Below are 22,195 nucleotides of genomic sequence, written 5' to 3' on the forward strand. Positions count from 1 at the left end.
AGTCTGTGCTTTAATTGGCTCCTTCTGAGGAACACGTTGTGAGGCCTCTCTCCAGGAACAGAAGTTGCTGTCTACCTCTGTGTACCAGGATCAATTTAAAGCAAATGCTGGAGAACTATACACTCCACTGGCATTACTTGTAAATAATAGTCTCAATAAATCCTTTTTATAGTTTAAATTTATTGCATTTTTAAATTATAAAAATAATACTCATTATAACAAGTCTAGTAAATAACAGTAAATAGAGAAAACATTACTAATCTCCACTTACTCTCCCCTCCGTCTTCCTGACAAAATCATTTCTTCTGTCCTTTTCTACATTCAAACCTAGGTAGAGTTATTTTCTATTTCATATGTAAATGGGATCATATAATACCAGTTACTCTATGTTTCATTTTATTTATTATAATGAGTACATTAGTATAGGTACATACATATAATTGATCCAATTTTTAATAACTACATATATTCCTTTGCAGACATAATTTTTCCCATTATTTTTGTATTGATAGGTATTCTAGGTTATCCTCCAGTGTTTTCTCTTTTAAACAAAACAAATTATGCTACAGTAAATATTCTATATTTATCCTTACACTTGGGTTTTTATTTCCATAGGAAAATTCCCCAGATTGGCATTTCTGGGTCAAAAAGAACACACACAATTTTCCTGCTCACTGTGGGTCTCCCCTCCAGCAGCCATTTCCCTTCGTCCTTTTGTCTTGCTCTCTACTCCCCACCGCCTTTCTTCAGGGGAGCCTGTGTATGTAGGCAGGAAAGCCCTGCAGTGAGAACTCATCCTTGCCAAGTGTGGATTATATCAGCTCAGTGGGGAGTAGGGTCTGCTGTGTCTTGGTTGCATTGTGTGTCTATTGCTTCTGGTTGGCCAGACTGTTTACAGTTCCTCTTGTTCATTTATTCCATGCTGAGGAATTATCCATGGTCTTCATCTGTGGCAGGAGCAGCCCAATCAGTGGGGAGGAAGGCACTTTCAGAGAGAAAAGGCCGTTACAATGCTTTCTCACAATGCCAAATCTGCTATGTTTTTATGTCCTTTCCTTAATAGTTGGATTGAGAAAAGTTTTTTGATTACATCCTGGTCTTCTCCCTCTATTTTGAGTGATTTGGGGATTTTTATGAGTATATAGTCAATCAACTACAACTGATTACTTGACATGAGGATAATTAGTTGAGAAGGTAGTGGCCTTAGAGCTTAAGGATCAGTGCCACTCAACAGATGTAAACATTTTTAAACAAGTGATTTTACTTAGCCTAGTATGAGTAGTGAGCTTCCCAGGACTACTTGGTTTTCATTTTTAGTTTTGCTCTTTTTTGCATGTAAAAATTTAGTCTAGCTCTCAAGACGGGAGAGGAGCAGGATTCCTCACCACACTAGGGCTAGAGAAAATATCAGAGAAGCATTAAGGGAAGCCGGTGAGTATGAACAAGGGAAATGTAAGCAATGAACTGCCAAAATAGCAAGAAGTATATGGGGTTTTTAAATCCTCAGCTGCAGGCTGCTGTGTGGGCCTGTGAGCTCTTGGACATGCTATGGAGATCTGTGATCCTCTAATTTGTATTAGAAACCCAACTGTGATTCTGTGTTCAGAATGCAAACATTAGCTAAGTCATCCTAGATGACTTAAAAATTATGAAGTCCTGTGACAGACATTTTGCTGTTGGCTTCTATAATACATGCTGCAATTTTTGCTTGGTAGCTTTGAAATGGATTTTTAAGTCCTAGATTGAAAACTAAAGAAAGAAAATAAAACCAGAATAGAAGTTATTGTGATTAATTTCTAAGAAGAAATTTTAACTTTCATTTGGACATGTATAAACCTGAAGAATAAGCATCATTCTTTGTATTAATACATACTTTTTCATCAACCTTTAATTTTCAGATATGTACTGATGGAGTAAAAATGATAGTTAATAATTGACTAGTTATAGTAAGTCACTATAATAGGTTTATCTCATAACTTAGGGATTCTATAATGTATCTTAATTGGTCTCATAGTTAAATTAATAGTTGGATAGTTATATTTTATACTGTTTTCGCTGTGATATGAGTCTATAAAGATTATCTTTAAACAGTCTTGTCTCCTCAGTAAAAAAAAAAAAAAACTTAAGGTGAAACATATTATAAGACGCTAAGCATCTGCTTCTAGCCAGAATGAACCATCTGGTAGTAGACTGTTGCTCCCAGAGGGGACACCTAGAAAATCCGAATTTCCATAATCTGTTTAAAGGCATAAAAGACCGACTAATGCCAGTGCTTGAGATCTAAAAGCTCAGAAAGAAGAGAAATTCATTGAGTGCCCCACATTCTGGGTTGCATTTTTCCTTGAGACATTTGCCATTTGTTAAGTAGCATGTGAGGAAAAGCAAAGAACCCAAGCAAAAAGAAGCTACTGAGAGTCAAAGAAGCTGAGCAGAACATTCTGCAGCCTGATAGAGCTGGGGAGGGAAAAAAGGGGGAATTCAAGGATACTAAATGAGTTGGGACATAGAGGTCATGATCATGGAAAGAAAAGAGACTCAGAGGAATTAGTGCAATAAATTTGAGCCATTTTCCTTACAAGTCATTTGCCAATATATGAGTAGCACAGCTGTTGTTCTTTAGTCTCTAAGTCATGACCGACTTTTTTGCTACCCCATGGACTGTAGCCTGCCAGGCTCCTCTGTCCATTGGATTCTCCAGGCAAGAATACTGAAGTGGGTTGCCATTTCCTTCTCCAGGGGACCTTCCCAACCCAGGGATTGAACCCACATTTCCTGCATTGGCAGGCCAATTCTTTACCTCTGAGCCACCAGAGGAGCCCAAGTAGCACAGACCAAGGATTTAAAAAAAGCCAAACAGAAAGCAGTGCTAAAAAGCTAAACTCATCAGAGCTAGTGCAATCTTACTGTGCTGGGGAGATTAAAATGGGAGTGTTGGGTCCACCAAAGTGGAAGGGCCTGAAAAACACTGATGGTTAATTTTATGTGTCTACTTGTGTTGCCCATAATTTTGGAGGTATATCTGTGAGAGTGTTTCTGGAAGAGATTAGCAGTTGAATTAGTGAACTGAATAAAGCAATTGGCCCACTTCAGTGTGTGACAAAACCTTATTGAGAGAAATTGAAGAAGACCTAAATAGACGGAGAGATATATCTTGTTCACAGGTGCTATGGAGTGAATGTTTGTGTCCTCCCCAAAATTTATAGTTGAAACCTAGTCCCCAGTGTGATGATATTTGGAGACAGGGCTTTTGGGAGATGATTAGGTCAGAAGGGTGGGGAAACCTTCATGAATATGATTGGTGCCCTTGTAAGAAGAGGCCCGAGAGCTGAATAGCTCTCTTTCCATCATGTTAGGACATAACAAGAAGTCAGCTATCTGCAGACTGGAAGAGAGCTCTTACCAGAGCACAGTCAAGCTGGCACCATGATCTTGAACTTCCAGCTTCCAGAACTGTGAGAAATAAATTTCTGTTGTTTATAAACCACTTAATCTATGGCATTTTTAAAATAGCAAGTGAACTGAAAGACAATGGATTAGAACATTCATTTATTAAGATGTTAATTCTCTCCTAATTGATCTATAGGTTCAATATAATCCCAATCAGAATCCCAGATGACCTTCTTGTAGAAATGATAATCTTATTTTAAAATTCACTGGAAAATGTGCAGTGTCTAGAATAGCCAAAACAACTTTCAAAAAAGGAACAAAGTTGAAGGATTATCACTCCTTGTTTATTCTTTTGAATGCAAGAGTGGTTTCGCAGGTGTATGGATATGTCAAAACTTTTCAAATTGACACTTTAAATATTTGCAGTTTAATGTAATTTATACCTCAATAGTGGAGAAGGAAATGGCAGCCCACTCCAGTATTCTTGTCTGGAAAATCTCATGGGCAGAAGAGCCTGGCAGGCTACAGTCCATGGGGCTGCAAAAAAGTCAGACAAGACTTAGTGACTAAACAACAACAATACTTCAAGAGAGCTGTTTAAAAGCTAATAGGAAAATGGGATAAAATACAATTGCAAAATATTTTAAAATACCAAAAAAAGAACATAGGACAGATTGGGAAAATAAAACAAATAGTGACATAATAGATTTTAACTCATTTATGTCAGTAATTATCATAGAATAAATAGAATACTCCAACTAAAAGACAGACTATTGTACTAGATAAAGAGTAGACATATTAAAAAGGATTATTAAAATGTTTTAATTGGTGACAGAGTTTTTCATAGCCTTCATCCTTTTAATGCATCATGCTTTACTTGTGGGTAACCACAAGTATTTGATTTATGAGAACAATATAAATAGAAACCTTAATTAAAAAAAAGTTTTATCCCTAGCTTCACCTGAGTTGTGGTTTGAAATGAGCCTCCTCACTGGGCATGAATGGGGTTTGTAGGAGAGGTTGATATGGGCTATGATTCCCCCTTCTGATTTTATATGTAAAATATTACATATTTGTACATGTTTTTCAGAAGAGGGTCAATAGTTTTCATCAGTATTTCATCTCCAAAGAACTGTTTAAGAATTATGGTTTGAAGAATGAATAAATTGAGTACTATTCTAGATGTCTAATTTCTCAGTAGTATGTCTCTGAAATTAATTTTTAGTGAATAATTCAAATTCAAGTAGATTCAGGTTCTCATAGTATGAATGCCAAATCAACAGCTGCAGCATCACCTGGGAACTCACTAGAAATGCAGATTCTCAGGCCCTACTGAATCAGAAACTCTGGTGGTAAGGGCTTGCAATCAGTGTTTTTAAAGGCATTTTCTAGGTGATTCTGATGTACACTAAAATTTGATAACCACTGTGTTAAACTGTTCTTAGAAAAGTCTATTCTGTACCCCATGCTTCCAAGCCAAATTTAGGACATTTTGGTAAGGCAGTGGCTGCAGAATGAACAGTCTACTGTTAATAGCTTGTATTTTCCATCTTTTTATCTTCAAAGAGCCTGTATCACTCTCACACAGTGTCTTGGGTTGCAAAACAATGTTGAACAACATTTCAGAGAAATCCAGTGTCCATATGAAAGTGGAATTTGGAGACACAGCATATAAAGTGAAAAGTGAAAGTGTTAGTTGCTTAGTCTTGTCAGACTCTTTGCGACCCCGTGAACTATAGCCTGCTAGGCTCCTCTGTCCATGGAATTCTCCAGACAAGAATACTGGAGTGGGTAGCCTTTCCCTTTTCGAGGGTATCTTCCCTACCCAGGGATTGAACCCAGGTCTCCTGCATTGCAGACAGAATTTTTACCAGCTAAGCCACCAGGGAAGCCCACAGCATGTAAGTTCACTCACAGAAATTCTAACAAAAAGGCTTTTCAGGGATGAGTCCCATTAATTCCAAGAGCCTTGGATCTCTGCTTCTTTTGAGGAGTTGGACATTGCTTTCTCAATAGACTGAACCTCACTTTTTTCATAGCTGTGTGGCACCTTCACAAACTTCTTTTGAAGGAGTGCTCAGTATTACCATGGCTCTATTTGAAAGGTAGATTAATGAATTCACACAGCTTATGTTCTGGATACCCAAAAGGGCTGAGGTTTCAGCTATGGCAGCATAAAACTTGAGCCATCCAAAACCAGCCTCTGAAACCTTCAAATGATCATTCTGTCTGGTCCTTCTGTTGCCTGAAGCTTGATTTGTATGACACCTTACTGTTTCGCTGATGAGAAATAGCATCGAGCACTTCACAGCAGTTCTAATTAAAGGAGGGCAGCCAAGTGGAATTCATTCTTGGCTCTTAGTAGTTTTCAAATGAGAATTTTATTGCATATTAATGAGCACTAATTGACATTTGTGACTGGTTTTTATGGAAATCATGCACGTATAATTTGCATAATAGTACCTAAGTGCTTCTAGGTAACAGCGCAACTCTGGGAAGCTGGTGAGGGTTTTAGTATGTTGCTTTTTTTTTTTATTCCCAACTCCAGTCCCTGGCAATAATGTGGAATATTAACAGGTCTCTAAGATCCATCTATAAAACAGTAGTGACTCATAGCCCAGTTCACATGGTTGTGCCAGTTTATACCAAGAGTTCAAAAAGAGTCAGCAAACCACAGCAGAGCAGGTCTCTGAAAGCAGGAGATGCTCCCACAGTAGTCAGGGGGATTTTCCAGCCCTTCTGTATGAATCAAACCTCCTGTTTCTGCTGAGTTATAGTAGTATCTAGATGTACTGAGGGTTGTTCCCAGGAGTATAGTACTCCTATAGAGTTTAGAGTTTTCTAAACATCTCTGGGTTCACATCAACACATATGTACTGATCACCTGCTAAGTATCAGGCACTGTGTTAGATGCTAGAGCAAAACCTCGTTGTCTTGTTCCCTGTTGCATTCCTAGCTCTTAGCATAGTGACCAGGACACAGTAGTTGATCAATCAATATTTATTGAATTATTGAACGTGGTCTCTACTATAAGGGATCTATAATTTCATTATTCTTACAAAATCTGGTTTTACATAAAATACAAAGATCATTACTCTTCCTGTTAGAAGAAACAATGATTAAGAACTCGGGATTCCATTAGAAACTTTATAACAAGAACGATTGATAACCTTGAGTATGTGACCCAAGTCTTCTGTATAGATGACCCTTTCTCTACTGTGGTAATGAAAGAAACCAGTACTTATTGACAATCTAGTATGTTAGTTACATTTACAAACATCTTGGACATCGTATGACTTAATCATCAACAAAACCTACGAGGTATAGATAGTATTACCTCATTTCACTGAGGAGCCAGCTGAAGAATTGAAGTTAAGTGACTAACTTAAGGCACAATAGATAGAAAATGATGGATCTGAGATTTAAATTCAGCCTTGGCTTTGTCCATTGCAATATCACTCATTATACCAAGTAGTCCAAGGATGTGTGAAATGAAGCCAAACTCCATGTACTGAGATGGAGGCTGAATTGGCCCAGGGACCCTGGGGTGTGCCCTGCATTCAGTTGACCTACTGTTTACAGCGAACCTGGTGCTTACAGCAGTGTTTTTCAGATCCTATGGGGGACCCACTCCAATAGCCAGTCCAATTCATTTTAATTCTACCAAGAAGCCAGAAATGTTTAAACACTGTAAGCAAAGGGAGAAATCAGGTTTACTAGAAGAAAAGTTACAAGTTAATATCAAATTAAAAAGTTGAGTATTTTCTTCTGTAATCTTGAGCAAAAATGTTCTCCAGATTGTGGAAAAATCACTGACTATGAGCTGGGAAGCCCTGGAGAGGAGAGGCTTTAGAACACAGGGATTAGGAAAGAATGGTGGTGTAGTCTGAGAATTCATACAGAGCCCTATGATCCAAAAGCTTTGTTTCTTCTAAGTTTCACATTACAGTGGTGAATCAAGTCCACTCTTCTTCCTCCCATCCTGTCTACCTCCCACCTCTGCCAAGGACACTCAGTGATTCCCTTCTGCTTCTAAAGCCCCTTAAGAGGGATATGTTTGAAGTAGCCATCTCTTCTCCCCTTGCTCTTCCCTCTGGCGAATCAAGATTCCCTGCACGGCCCTGCTTCAGGGTCCTAGGGATGATTACTCAGAAACCATGCAAGTATGTGGAAAACTTAATTGGAGGCACTTCAAAGGCTTTACAAGGGAACTTTTATCATTTTACCCTCTTTTATAAGGCAAATCTGCGAAGCAGATTAATTCAGTCCATTTTACATTTTGGGGGAGAAAATGTGCACGTTCCCAAACTTATACTGTCCCAGGAGAATAGTCTTTCCTCTTCCACATTGTTCCTTTTCTCTCTCAGACTTCCTCCACAAACGTCTACAGCCCTAGAGCTGTTATCCCTGTGGCCCCTCCTCTCCAATTGCCTACTCTGGTCCTGCACACATTCTGTGTATTCAAATCAAAATTGACTTCCTTCTGGTCACCATTCCTATCTGGCACTCCACATATAAACACACACTCTCCATCTTCCCCTCCCCAAGTCCAGGCCTTTGCTCAGATGTTCCATATATGTGAAAGACTAACTGTAGCTTCCTTTAAAGTCCTTTAGCTCAGTTGGTAAAGAATCCACCTACAATGCAGAAGACCCTGGTTCGATTCCTGGGTCGGGAAGATCCATTGGAAAAGGGATAGGCTACTCACTCCAGTATTCTTGGGCTTCCCTTGTGGCTCAGTTGGTAAAGAATCCACCTGCAATGTGGGAGACCTGGCTTTGATCCCTGGGTTGGGAAGATCCCCTGGAGAAGGGAAAGGCTACCCATTCCAGTATTCTGGTCTAGAGAATTCCATGGACTATGGGGTCGCAAAGAGTCAGACACGACTGAGCGACTTTCACTTTCACTTTCAAAGTAATATAGAAAAAGCGCTGAAGCTGGGAGACCAGAGCTGTCTTCCTACACTCAACAGGTGATCCTGAACCTCCCACCCTCTGTGAAGCACTTTTCTGACCCATAAAATAAAGAGATTGGACTTTATTATGTCTAAGATTGCTTCCAGCTCCAGCCTTCTTTCCCTGACTGAACCGTCTGTTCACATACATGGAATATTTTCCCACCCTGATCTCATGTTCATGTTCTCTTAGAATTTACAACCGTGAGCCATCTTCTATGTCGTAGATCTGTGTGACGTGTGATCTTTAGGAGAGCTTTAATCTCTTCTGCCCTGTTGTCCTCATGAAGAGCAGTGTATGTTCAGGAAATAGAAATGAATTTTATTATTAATGTAAGTGATCCATATTCAGCATGTTTGTAAATCTGCTAGCAGAACGCAATACAGTGCAATCAAAAACAGTTAAAATGCCTTTTGCATTCCCTGCTGTTTATAATTATCCATGTATCTGCTGCCTACATTAACATAGTTAATGAGGAGGTACTACTTCAGACAATATTAGCACCAAAAGGTTAGCGCCAGAAGGAACGTTAGTAAATATCTAGTATAATACTATTGGGGCTTCTCTGGAGGCTCAGTGGTAAAGGATCTACCTGCCCGTGCAGGTTCATGGGTGTGATTCCTTGGTCAGGAAGATCCCCTGGAGTAGGAAATGGCAACCCACTCCAGTATTCTTGCCTGGGAAATCCCATGGACAGAGGAGCCTGGCGGGGCTATAGTCCATGGAGTTGCAAAAGAGTAGGTCACTACTTAGGAAGTAAACCACATATTGACTAAACAACAACAGTGCTCTTGGTGGTGATTTGAATAGATACATTTTTTATTAATTTGCATGTGGTTCTGACTTACCTCTTCTTAGTGGGTAATCTGAGGCTGAGATACTTCAAACAATGTATCTATTTGTTCACATTGGGTGGAAATATCCCTATTACTTCAGTTGTCCCTTCTCCTGTTTTTAATATAAAGCGTGTAATGGGTTGAAAAGTAAAGAGGTAATGAAATCCGGACAAAAGGAAATTAGTCATAGGATAATAAAAATGAGCCAGAAATGCCTAACACTGCACAGTTGCTGTAAGTGAACCACATGTTTGATTCCAAGCATCCTGGCAGCCAAAAGAGAAAGAAACATACTATTCATGACATTAAAATGTTCCAGAAAAAGATAACTTTTCCTGGTATTTGAAAGAAAGAAAAATTTAAACTATCTGTCCTCATAGAAGAGCCACCAAGTCAATGTCATTGACCACAACTTCAACAATATTTTACTAATACCTATAATGCTAAATTCATTTATGCAATAATCATTTATTGTGTGCCTTCTATGTGCCATATATGTTTTACTGTATTACAGTTATTTTTTTGTTATTGTTCAGTTGCTCAGGTGTGTCCGACTCTTTGCAACCCCATGGACTGCAGCACGCCAGGCTCCCCTGTCCTTTACCATCTCCTGGAGCTTACTCAAATTCATGTCCATTGAGTCAGTGATACCATACAACCATCTCATTCTCTGTCATCACCTTCTCCTGCCTTCAATCTTTCCCAGCATCAGGGTCTTTTCAAATGAGTCAGCTCGTCGCATCAGGTAGCCAAAGTATTGGAGCTGCAGCATCAGTCCTTCCAATGAATATTCAGGGTTGATTTCCTTTAGGATTGACTGGTTGGATCTCCTTGCAGACCAAGGGACTCTCAAGAGTCTTCTCCAACACTACAGTTTGAAAGCATCAATTCTTTGGCTCTCAGCCATCTTTATGGTCCAACTCTGACACTGGAAAAACCATAGCTTGACTAGATGGACCTTTGTTGGCAAAGTAATGTCTGTGCTTTTTAATACACTGTCTAGGTTTGTTGTAGCTTTTTTTTCCCCAAGGAGCAAGTGTCTTTTAATTTCATGGCTGCAGTCACCATCCGCAGTGATTTTGGAGCCCAAGAAGATAAAGTCTCTCACGGTTTCCATTGTTTCCCCATCTATATGTTATGAAGTGATGGGACCGGATACCAGGATCTTACTTTTTTGAATGTTGAGTTTTAAACCAGCTTTTTCACTCTTCTCTTTCACCTTCATCAAGAGGCTCTTTAGCTCCTCTTTGCTTTCTGCTGTAAGGGTGATGTCGTTTGCATATCTGAGGTTATTGTTGTTTCTCCTGGCAATCTTGATTCCAGCTTGTGATTTATCCAGCCCTGCATTTTTCATGATGTACTCTGCATATAAATTAAATAAACAGGGTGACAATATAGAGCCTTGATGTACTCCTTTCCCAATTTGGAGCCAGTCTGTTGTTCCATATTCGATTCTAACTTGCTTCTAGACCTGCATACAGATTTCTCAGGAGGCAGGTAAGGTGATCTGGTATTCCCATCTCTTGAAGAATTTTCCACAGTTTGTTGTGATCCACACAGTCAAAGGCTTTAGTGTAGTCAGTGAAGCAGAAGTAGATGTTTTTCTGGAATTCTCTTTTCCAAAGACCCAATGGATTTTTCTTTTTGATACTTAAATTATCTTGTCATTGACAGGAAGCCTGTTGGCTCCTGCATCCATTTGATATGATTCTGTAGTCTCTGTAGTGTGATAATTTTTTATTTTCTAGCATGACAAAATAACCCAGTTTCATTTCAGGTATTTCCAATTCTGTAATTTAAACTGGCAATTTCACTAAAGAAAACTGATTCCTTTTTACTGAAAGTGTTTTTAGAGACTGCAGTCTGGGTGCTTGAAGGGCTTATTGTTACAGATTGTACTTATTTCTGAACTTTGGTTGACAAACTGGGAAATATGAATATTTTAGGAAAAGAACACTTTGATTCCATAGTGATATTTCCCTTTTAAACAATAGATGGAAAGGTTTTGCTTATTTTATATGCTTATATTTTTTCTCTTTGAAAATCTTAGTTTCCAGTGACATGAACATGATTACTTATTTGCTTTATCTAGTAGATAGATGTGTCTATATGTATATGAATGTACATACATCTCTATAAAATAGGAACAATACCCAATACCCACTTCATGTTGTTTAAGATTTCTGTGTGGTTATTTTTTGTCCTTTGATGTATAATCAAAATACTCTTCCTTAAATTAATTCTGGGCTCCCCTGGTGGCTCACATGGTAAAGAATCTGCCTGCAATACAGGAGACCTATGTTCGATCCCTGGGTTGGGAAGATCTCCTGCAGAAGGAAATGGCTACCCATTATAGTATTCTTGCCTGAAGAATTCCACGGACAGAGGAGCATGGCATCTACAGTCCATGATGTCACAAAGAGCTGGACATGACTGAGCAACTTAACACTTCCAAATTAACTCTTCTTTATGTGGTTATATCATCAACTTGTTGATAGGTTAATTTGTTTCAGTTTGTTTCCTAAGTTTAGACATCTATTTTCTTTTTTTAATTTTGTTTTTAAATTAAGTAAACTATTTGTATGGTTTCAGAGTCAAAGCTATAAATATTGAGAGATCCATTTTGCCTCTCTGTCTCCTCCCTGTTGTTTTTTTCCTTCGCTTATAGGTAATGCTGGTAATGCTTTTGTTTTTTCCATTGTTTCTTTTTGAAAATGAGCCAATGACCTAAATGAGTTTCGTCTCCTTTCTTACATAAAAAGCAGCATACTATATACATTTTGTTGTATCTTCATTTTTTTAAACAATGTAATTTGGAAATCATAGTATATAGAAATTTACTCATTCCTTTTAAAGAACTGAGCTATTATTCATTATTAAAAACCAAGTATTATTTGTAGAAAAGCAGTAGGGTGATTTTCTCAGACAAGGGGGTACTAGAATGAGACAGGTAGATTGGAATGAATATGCCAAGGTATTAATGCATAATTTTGGATGCTTATTATTTTCTTCCATGTACTTTTCTGAGTTTCAAAACTATCAATTAAAGAATAATTTTAAATACAACTTCACATCAGAGCAACAAAGGAAAATACTCAGGAATCACTGAGCTATAAACATTTAATGGAATTAGATCAAAGAAGGAAGGTTTAGGTGAGTATGTACGTGGGAAGCTTCTATAGGTGGTAGTTGTTGTTTTTCTTGAGTCTCTAAGTCATGTCTGAGTCTTTGTGACCCCACGGATTGCAGCATGCCATGCTTCCCTGTCCTTTACTATTTCCCAGAGTTTGCTCAAAAACTCCTATCCATTGAGTTGATGATGCCATCCAACCATCTCATTCACTGTTGTCCCCTTCTCCTCCTGCCCTCAATCTTTCCCAGCATTAGGGTCTTTTCCAATGAGTCATCTCTTTGCATCAGGTTGCCAAAGTACTAGAGCTTCAAGTTCAGCATCAGTCCTTCCAATGAATATTTAGAGTTTAATTCTTTTAGAATTGACTGCTTTGATCTCCTTGCAGTCCAAGGGACTCTCAAGAGTCTTCTCCAACACCACAGTTCAAAAGCATCGATTGTTTGGTGCTCAGCCTTCTATATGGTCCAACTCTCACATCTGTACATGACTACTGGAAAAGCCATAGTTTTGACTAGATGGACCTTTGTTAGCAAAGTGATGTCTCTGTTTTTTAATCTGCTGTCTAGGTTTATCATAGCTTTACTTTAAAGGAATCACAGGCTGGAATCAAGATTATGGAAAGAAATATTAACAGCCTCAGTTATGCAGATGATACCACTCTAATGGCAGAAAGAGGAGAGCAAAAAAGCTGGCTTAAAACTCAACATTCAAAAAAATAGATGATAGAGATGGGCCTAAACAGAGAGCTCTCAGTGCTCTATGACAGTTACCTAAAATATGAGAATTTGCAGAAGAGAATGGAAGATGCATATCCTCCCCAAATTTAGTTTGCCTAACTGATCATTATTGGATGACTCTGCATAGAGCCATTCTTTTATCATCAAAACCATTCATTCCCTGCAATAACAAGAGGGAGGTTAACGTGGAAAGCTCTTGTAATTTTCACAATAGAATTAGACTTTAATTTTTTTAGGTTTATGTAGCCAAACCTGATATTCTCATTTAAAATTGCTTAACTCCTCCTCTGGCATTCCCAGACACTCTTGCCCTGATCTGCCTTTTCCTCCATTGTCCTTAATATTTTCTAAATTCTATGTATGTATGTATTATGTCCACTGATTACTGTTTGATTCCCCTATTGTAATATAAATTCTTTAAAGGTAGGGATCTTTTTTGTTGTTGTTCACCAGTGTATTCAGAAGCCTAGAATGGTGCCAGTCATATTGGTAGTACTCTTAAAAGATTTATTAAGTGATTGGATATTGGAAGCAGTGGAGTTTTGGAGTAAAAAGGAATGTGTAACCATGAAGTTCAGCATTTATGTATTCATCATCCCCTTATACATTAATATCATCACTTCATGGCCCTGGATACCGTTATAGTTCAGCTTTATTGTTGGTAATGCAGATATCAACTGAACTGTCAATGAGAATATGAACTAAGGCATTTGTTTTTGAAAAATAAAAGGATATAGGTGATTGATACAAATGTAAAGAATGCAGTATGTGTGTGTTTTTCTAATAGGTACATGCTTATTAGCATAACTTAAAAAATTAAGAAGCATATTCTTTTTCATTTGCCCACACACTCACCATTTCCAGCACCCTTTATTCCAGATTTGCATGTGGTATCATTTTCCTTAGGCCTGAAGGACTTCCTCTAACATTTCTTGTAGTGCATGTCACTCAGATTTTCTTTTTCTGAAAATATCTTTATTTTACCTTCATTTCCTGAAGACATTTTCACTGGATATTGTATTCTGGATTGACTTTTAAGATGTCATTCCATTCTCTTCTGGTTTACATAATTTCAAATTAGAAATCTGTTGTAAGCATTACTATTGTTCCTCTATACAAAATCTGTCTGCATCACAGATTTTTGTCTTTATCATTGGTTTTCAGTAATTTCATTGTAATGTGTCTTGGTGTATGTGTGTTTGGGTGTTTCAGTGTTTATTCTGCCTGAGTTTGGTTGAGCTTCTTGAATCTGTAGGTTTACTCTTTTCATTAAATGTTTAAAAAGTGTGGTCATTATTACTTTCAAATATTTCCCCTCTTTTCTTCCCAGAGCCCCAATTACATGTATGTTAGACTACTTGCTATTATTCAGTATGTCACTGAGGCTATATCCATATTTATCAATTATATACTTCATTTTCGATAATTTCTTTTGTTTTTAAGCTAACCAGTGTTTTATTTTTGCAGTGTCTAATCTACTGTATTTTCAATTTTACAATTGTGTTTTAATCTCTAGAATCCTATTTGGCTATTTTTTATATTCTCCATTTTTGTTCTCATTTTGTTTATGTTGTGTTTTGTGTCTTTCAGCATATTTATAATAGTTGTTTTAAGGTCCTTGTGTGCCAATTATATCATTTCTATTATTCCTGTATGTTTTTATTAAACTTTTTTAAATGTATTGTTATAGGTTTTGTTTGTAGGTTATAGGTTTGTATGTTATTGTTTTTTTTTTTTTTGCTTCTTTGCATGCCTGGTAATTTTTTACTGATGATGGACATTTTGAATTTTATGCTATTGAGTGCTGGATCTTGTTGTAGTCCTTTAATGAGCATTGGGTTTTGTTCTAGATTGCGGTTAAGTTTTTTGCAGATAAATTTGATCATTTTTAAGACTTACTTTTAAACATTATGAGGGAAGGTCTAGAGTAGTTTCTAGTCTAGGGTTTATTTGCTCCATTTTTTTCTGAGAATTGTATCTAATATCCTATATATCATGAGATCTGTCCACTCTGGTTGGTGGGAACACAAAGTATTTTCAACCATGTGTGAACTCCAGGAATTGTTCAGCTGCTGTCTATCAGTGGTTATTTCTTTCACTTCAAATAGTTTCCTCTCACTTTTGCCTAGATCAATATTCAGAAAAAGACTGAGAGGAAAAATGCTTTAAACTTTAAAAAAAAAAAAAAAAGACTGAGAGGGTCCCCAGCATATTTCCAAAGCACTCTCTTTCTTGGTATCTCCCTCTTCTTTATTACTCTGCCTCATAAATTTGTTTACCTTGATGTCCCTAACTCCAGTCTATTCTCCTTACCTTAGCAAGACTTCTAGGCTCTCTTTGAGTTTCCCTTCTTGTGCCATGGCCTGGAAACTGCCTTCAGGCAGTAACTTAGGGTCAGTTATAGTCATTGGGATAATGTTTACTTATATTTCATTTTCAGCCAGTCAATTGTAGGTTCACCTCATTTGTTTTTCAAAGTCCTGTGAAATCTGTTATCCGATATCTGAAAAGAGCTTTTTGGATATTTTGTCTGGTTTTTGAGTTAGTTATAGCAGGAAGGCGGAGAAGGCAATGGCACCCCACTCCAGTACTCTTGCCTGGAAAATCCCATGGACAGAGGAGCCTGGTAGGCTACGTACAGTCCATGGGGTCGCTAAGAGTTGGACACGACTGAGCGACTTCACTTCCACTTTTCCCTTTCATGTACTGGAGAAGGATATGGCAACCCACTCCAGTATTCTTGCCTTGAGAATCCCAGGGATGGCGGAGCCTGGTGGGCTGCCGTCTATGGGGTCGCACAGAGTCGGACACAACTGAAGCGACTTAGCAGCAGCAGCAGCAGCAGCAGCATAGCAGGAAGGCAATTCCGATAGCAGTTAATTCTTCATGAACAGAAGCAGAAGTTCTACCAACTGCAAAACAACTTTTTCAAGGACAATAATTGTAGGACTAGTTTTTCAATAGCCAGAAATAATGTGTAAAAGGATAGGGCAGATTTTTGTGGAAAGATATGGAGGCTGTTGTGGAGGAGGAAACGGCAACCCACTTCAGTATTCCTGCCTGGAGAATCCCATGGATGGAGGAGCCTGGTGGGCTACAGTACATGGGGTCTCAAAGAGTTGGGCATGACTGAGTGACTAATACACACACACATGTGGGGGCTGTTGAGAGTTGTAAACCTATAAAGGACTGTCTTGCTCTTGGGAGCAGCATAGCTGATGCAGTATCTATTTTCCTAATGACTGGGCAGGATTCTACATTCTGTCAAATAAATTGAAAGTCCTGCCGTGATCTTGGATCTGCTACTGTCTGTGAACGAGACAGTTTACCTTTATAGATTTAGTGGGAGAGGCAGGGGAGGGAGGTGTTCTTGGAGGAGCCTGGCACACCTTTCTCTTCATGCCTTGGATTCTTTATCTGTTTTATGGTCAGATGGTTATCCCCTCTGACACACTACTTCCCACCCACTTTCCCAATCACTCAATATGTTTTTGAAATCATTCAACTCTCTTCTTTCAGTGACTAAGCCATTCACTGTTTCACCAGCTCCTCATGTATGAGTCTTTGTGAATGTGTGCTAAAGTTGAAATTGAAAGCCTGCACCATGGTGGAGCCTAGTATCATGGTTTATAAAGCTCCTACACTGGATAGCCATTGACTGTAGGGGGGCCTAGCACTCAAATTTCCATGCCATTGTGTTGATCTGTCCACAAGTGACCTTTAGAATGTACTCAGAAATCTGTTCAAATGGACAATCCCATCATGTTCACAAAATCTCCCAAGGATGATTTGGGCTTAAGGTTGTTATCCTTCTGAGATCCACAGTGTTGACCATGGTTTCTCTACCTTAGCATTATTGACATTTGGGAATAGATAAGTCTTTGTTACTTGGACCATTCTGTGAATTGTAGGATGTTTAGAAGCATCCTTGGCTTCTACCTACTAAATGTCACTAGCACCCTCCTCTTTTTGACATCCATATCTGCCGATGTCCTCTGGAGGTGCAAAATTGCCCTAGTTGAGAGTCACTGGTATACACATGCTATCGTGCGCCACACTCCAGAGAACCCATAGATATGAAATTCTAGGAACTAAACATGAAGAAACTTAATAGGACATTGGTGTCTTCTTGGGTGAGCTCAGTCCAGGGTGTCTGCCCCATCCAGGGTGTATACCAGGAGGACACTGACCTTGCAATGTAAACACCAGGATTTGAGTCCTATCTCTGCAGATTTAGAGCAAGTTTCTCCACTTTTCCGCTCTTAAGTGTCCTTTTGTGAAAATGAGGAAAGGTCTTGTTTACTTCACATGACACAGTTGTGAGAGCAAAATGAGGTTTTATATATAAACACACGTCTATATGATGTAAGGATACACAAACAAGGACTTAATAATGGTTCAAATATAAGTGTACTTATTTGCAAGTATGATTAAAAAGGGTGATATAGGAAAAATGTCTCTTTCAATCCATCATGCAGTATAGTCTTTCCTGTGGCTTCTAATACTGCTCTATGCTAGAAGACATAGTAGGGGATGTCTAGCTTTTAAGAAAAAGAAAAAAAATTGTCTTTTCAGTGGTTAAAATTTCAACTAAATTAAGATGCAAATAGTCATGTTTTTATATATACTTAATTTTCCATTCAGTAATCTGACCAGTCTGCACAAGAATTTAAATGTCTTGACAGAAGGTAGTGGCTTTCAGTTCTCTTGGGATTTCATTGTAATGAGCCTGGTAAATAATTCAGGAATATATGAGAGGCCAATATATGGGCAGCACCTGGTGCTATATTGTTCATGTCTAAGTATGCAGAATCCAAAGATGACATTCTACATCTGTCACTATTATTCTGTCTTAAACACAAGTCCTATACTCTGTGGCTATTGAAATAATTGATATTTTTTCCTCTTCCAATTTTCCTCCATAGTAAAAGAAAAATATGCTAAGCTGTCCCAGAAACACAGACCAGAAGTGGCATCCTCTTTAAAATTCCCACTGGTAAAATTTCAAATCTGTTTTTCTTAAGAGATAGGTGGTTTAAAGAACGTCTGCCTTTTCTGCTGGGATTAATTTGAGCCTCTCTGCATTTCTACTTTTGTTCTTCAAGGTAGAGCTTGTTTTTAGATCACAGTGTTTGTATTGTAGTCATCTTCTGAGAAAAAATGGTTACTCACTCACTCTGTGGGAATTTTTAGAATCCTCAGTTTCTCTCCCTACTACCTGAGTATCCTTTCTAGTAGTCTGACAGTTTTAAAAACAAATGAGTAAAAAACTCTCGATAAAGTGATTGCATATCCTTCTGAGATTTCATCTGACTAGACATAGAATGTTCCTCCATTTACTGAGCGAATAGGAGATCACAGGACCGACCAACAGACAATGTGTGCAGACACCATGGGGCACCTGAGCCCACTGTCAGCCAGGACGAGACAGAGCTTAATCCCTGAGGTGCAAAGAAAGATCTTGGAAGGCCAGGGGGCGTTCCTAGTAGGGAAAAAAGGAAGATGTGCTCACATATGTAAACTAAAATTTTTGCAGTGCTGGGCCATGAAAGGATCTGAAGAGGGACTGTAGAGCTTTGTATTTATAAATTGTTAGATGTGCTTATCTTTGTTTTTAAAGTATTGTTTATTGAAGAGGTTTTGAAATATATTTATTTAAATATATACTGTATTTTAAACTTTTGTTATATATAAGAATGTATTGTGTATAATTATATATAATAAAAATATGCTTCCCTGGTGGCTCAGATGGTAAAGAATCTGTCTGCAATGCAGGAGACCCAGGTTCAATCCATGGATCGGGAAGATTCCCTGGAGAAGGGGATGGCCACCTACTCCAGTATTCTTGCCTGGGAAATTCCATGGACAGAGGAGCCTGGTAGGCTACAGTTCATGGGGTTGCAGAGTCAGACACAGCTGAGCGACTTTCACTCGCTCACTCGCCTAAACCTTTGTTATGTATAAGAATGTATTATGTGTAACAATATCTAATAAAAATATAGCTGTTATAGTTAAATGTATAAAATATTTTAAAACCTCTGTAATAATCCATTTACATATATGTATGTGTTTGTGTTTATTTGAGTAAATTATATGTATATAAATGAAACGTTTATTTATTAACAGGTTTAATTGCTTTCCTCTCCTTCAGGACCTTTGTGAGAGTACTTGGAGCAGGGACTGCCATCTGGTGGCAAGCTAGAATCATCGCTTTGTGTGACCTAATGGTTACTAAGATGTCCACTCTTGACTCATGTGGTCTGCACTGGCAGCAGGGGACCAGGAGAGCCTGGAAGGTGTCTGTTGTAGGAGCCTAGTGAAATAACTCTCTGCTTCCATCTGAATGGATTGTTCATCCCAGATTCTGAGCCAGGATCCAGCTCCAAAATGGTGCCTCTGAAGAAAAGATCTGAGTTGCTATTGTGTTTTAGTCAAAGATCTGCTGGTTACCTACCAGTGGGTAACCAAGACTGTGAATAGGCACATACCAAGAGGGGCATGTGATGACATGGAGCCTGAAATAAACTGCTCTGAATTGTGTGACGGTTTTCCTGGTCCAGAGCTGGAACGTAGACCCCTTCATGATCTCTGCAGAACTACAATTGTAAGTGAGCAGCCGTGGGGTGTTAGGGCTGCTGCTTAGATATACATGTTGTTGTTGTTATTGTTGTTAATGATAGTAGTGGTGGAGGGGGGAGGGGTAACGCTTATGCAGGACACCTGTGTCCCAGCTCTGGAGGTGATGGGGCAGTTCATGTTTGATCTATAGAAGAGCTTCATTCTAACAGCTTCTCTTCATTCTGTTCTCAGACCTCTTCCCACCACAGCAGTAAGACCATTTCTTCATTATCTCCTGCCCTCTTGGGTATTGTTTGGACTTTCCTAAGCTGTGGACTTCTCCTCATCGCCTTCTTTCTTGGCTTCACAATTCGCTGCAGGAAGAACAGGTAAGCTGCCCATGCCTAGTTTCTTATTCTCATCACCTGAAACATAAAACCCAGAGTGTTGGTGTCATTTTGGCACCATGAACTGCTGGCTAGTGTCAGAAAAGCTTGTGTCCTACTGTGGCATTAAGCTATGTGAGACGCTCCCCTTGACGGAGGCCTGGCCTTGCAGTACACATCCGTCTTGAGAAGGTGAAAGATCTTCCTAGTGTTGTGCTAACTACAACGATATCCAAAAAAGCGAATGAAGAGTTTCTCTTCGTGAAGGAAGGTGAGATCCTTCTGAGAAGATGTATTTGTATTAAAAACAGAGATCGTGTAGAGAAATATTCCAAAGCAACATTAAAGTTTATGGCAGCAGAATTGGAACCAGTCTGGGTAAGCTAAGATTCTGCAAAAATAGTGAAGCTCCACTCCTGGCTATTCTGCTAGACAACTGTGACTAGTTGGAAAGTCACTGGTTCATCCAGGTAAGTGTGTATGGCACCCAAGACTGACAAAAGGGACTTGAAGAGTCTTGCCTTCACTGCCATCCAGTTGTTCCCTCAGGTCCCACCCCATCTCTCCCGTTCTGTACCGTCATTCTGCTCCAGCTGTCCCAGGCTGCCTCCTGAGAAGCCTCGCTCCAGCCCTCTCTCCCTGGCCCATAGGCCATTTCTGGTTGGATCCTGTTGTCAGATTTCAGCAACTCCCTCAGAGATGCCAAACTCATCTGGCTCCATACCAGCCTGACATTTTGTGGTAATCAGTGTGTTTTGTTCCATTGCCTGGGCTTGGCACTCAGATGAGGGTCATTTAGTTGGATTTGTCTGTAGGCATTTGGGGTGCCTCTGACTATCTGAGGCATGGAGGATGTGAAACTATTAGGCATCAGTGGCTTGATCTGCTGGGTCAACCTCAGCATGGCCATGAGGCATGGCACCCAGCCCTGGGGTACCCCTGAAGCTTCCCCAGCCACTTTTCACTCTATTCCTTAGACACACTAAGCCTGCACTCATCTTAAGGTCTTTGACTTACTGTCCCTTTACTGTTCCCATTGCCCGAGAGTCTTCTCCATATCTTCCCATTACTAGTTCCTTCTCATTTGATAGGTCTTGGCTCAAATGTCATCTCTTCAGAGAAGACTTCCCTGATCATCCTATCTAAGGTTACCTCTTTACAGAATGGCCACCCAGCCTCTACCCTTCATGCCATATCCTATCATTCATTTATTTTCTTCATAGCAAGTCTCACTCTCTGACATTACCATATTTTCGATTTACCTGTTTATTGTCCATACCACCCACCAGAATGTAAAATCCATGAACACAGGAACCTTCTCTGTGATGTTCACCACTGTCTCCAGTACTTAGAACAGACAGAAACATCATAAATGCTCAGTATATATGCTTTTGCTTCCCTGATGGCTCAGTGGTTAAGAATCTGTCTGCCAGTACAGGAGACATGGGTTCAATCCTTGGGTTGAGAAGATCATCTGAAGAAGAAAATGGCAACCTACTCCAGTTTTCTTGCCTGGGAGATTCCATGGACAGAGGAAACTAGCAGCATATAATCCATGGGGTTGCAAAAGAGTCAGACACAACTGAGAGACTAAACAACAACAAAATATGCTTTCAGTCATCCTGGAAGGAAGGAGATTTAAATCCCAGCAGTGTCTGCTGCCAAGAAAATGACTAGGAAAATCACACATTTCAAGGTTAGAAAACTATGGAGTATCCTGTTTTCAGCTGCAACATATTTCTGTAATGCAAATTAGTGCCCAGTTGGCAAATAAGAAAATAACATTATTGGTTCATATGTAATTTTTCCCCCAGCAAATCAATAGTTTAAAGCATTGAGGGCCAGTTTTTCTTAAGTTAAAGAAGGAAGCCTTAAGAATACTGTGGCAGTGCAAGAAGTGGCTGGTTTAATGACTTCAAGAAATGGTATTCTACCTTACAATGTGACCCTATCTGATGAAGTTGTGGGAGCAGATGAAGACATGGAATCACATTCTCTTGTTTTTAAAAACAATGTGCTATTGAAGAGAACATAGATTCAAATTAGATTTTGATGCCAATGTTATCTATTGGAGGTAAATGCCCTTGAAGACCTATCTCTTGCAGATTTAAGGCTATAAAAATCAACTGTGATCCTGGTACAAGTGGTAGTGAACATCTACTGAGTACTAACATTTTAACTGAGATAATTATTATTTTATTAG

General features: G+C 38.9%; 1 protein-coding gene across 3 annotated transcripts in view; it reads left to right on the forward strand.

Moving 5' to 3' along the window:
* The window catches only part of GPR156 (G protein-coupled receptor 156), a 106,850-nt gene that overhangs the window by 8,156 nt on the left and 76,499 nt on the right, over window positions 1–22,195 (forward strand). For all 3 annotated transcript variants that reach the window (XM_081571896.1, XM_081571895.1, XM_081571897.1), the window contains exons 2-3: window positions 19,200–19,652; window positions 19,859–19,995. In XM_081571896.1, coding sequence (XP_081428022.1) covers window positions 19,557–19,652; window positions 19,859–19,995 — 233 coding nt within the window. In that variant the 5' untranslated portion in view covers window positions 19,200–19,556. The remainder of the gene's footprint in view (window positions 1–19,199; window positions 19,653–19,858; window positions 19,996–22,195) is intronic.

Source organism: Giraffa tippelskirchi, chromosome 2 (genome assembly GCF_054371585.1).
Source record: "Giraffa tippelskirchi isolate mGirTip1 chromosome 2, T2T-mGirTip1v1.2.pri, whole genome shotgun sequence".
In the NCBI taxonomy this organism is placed as follows: Eukaryota; Metazoa; Chordata; class Mammalia; order Artiodactyla; family Giraffidae; genus Giraffa; species Giraffa tippelskirchi.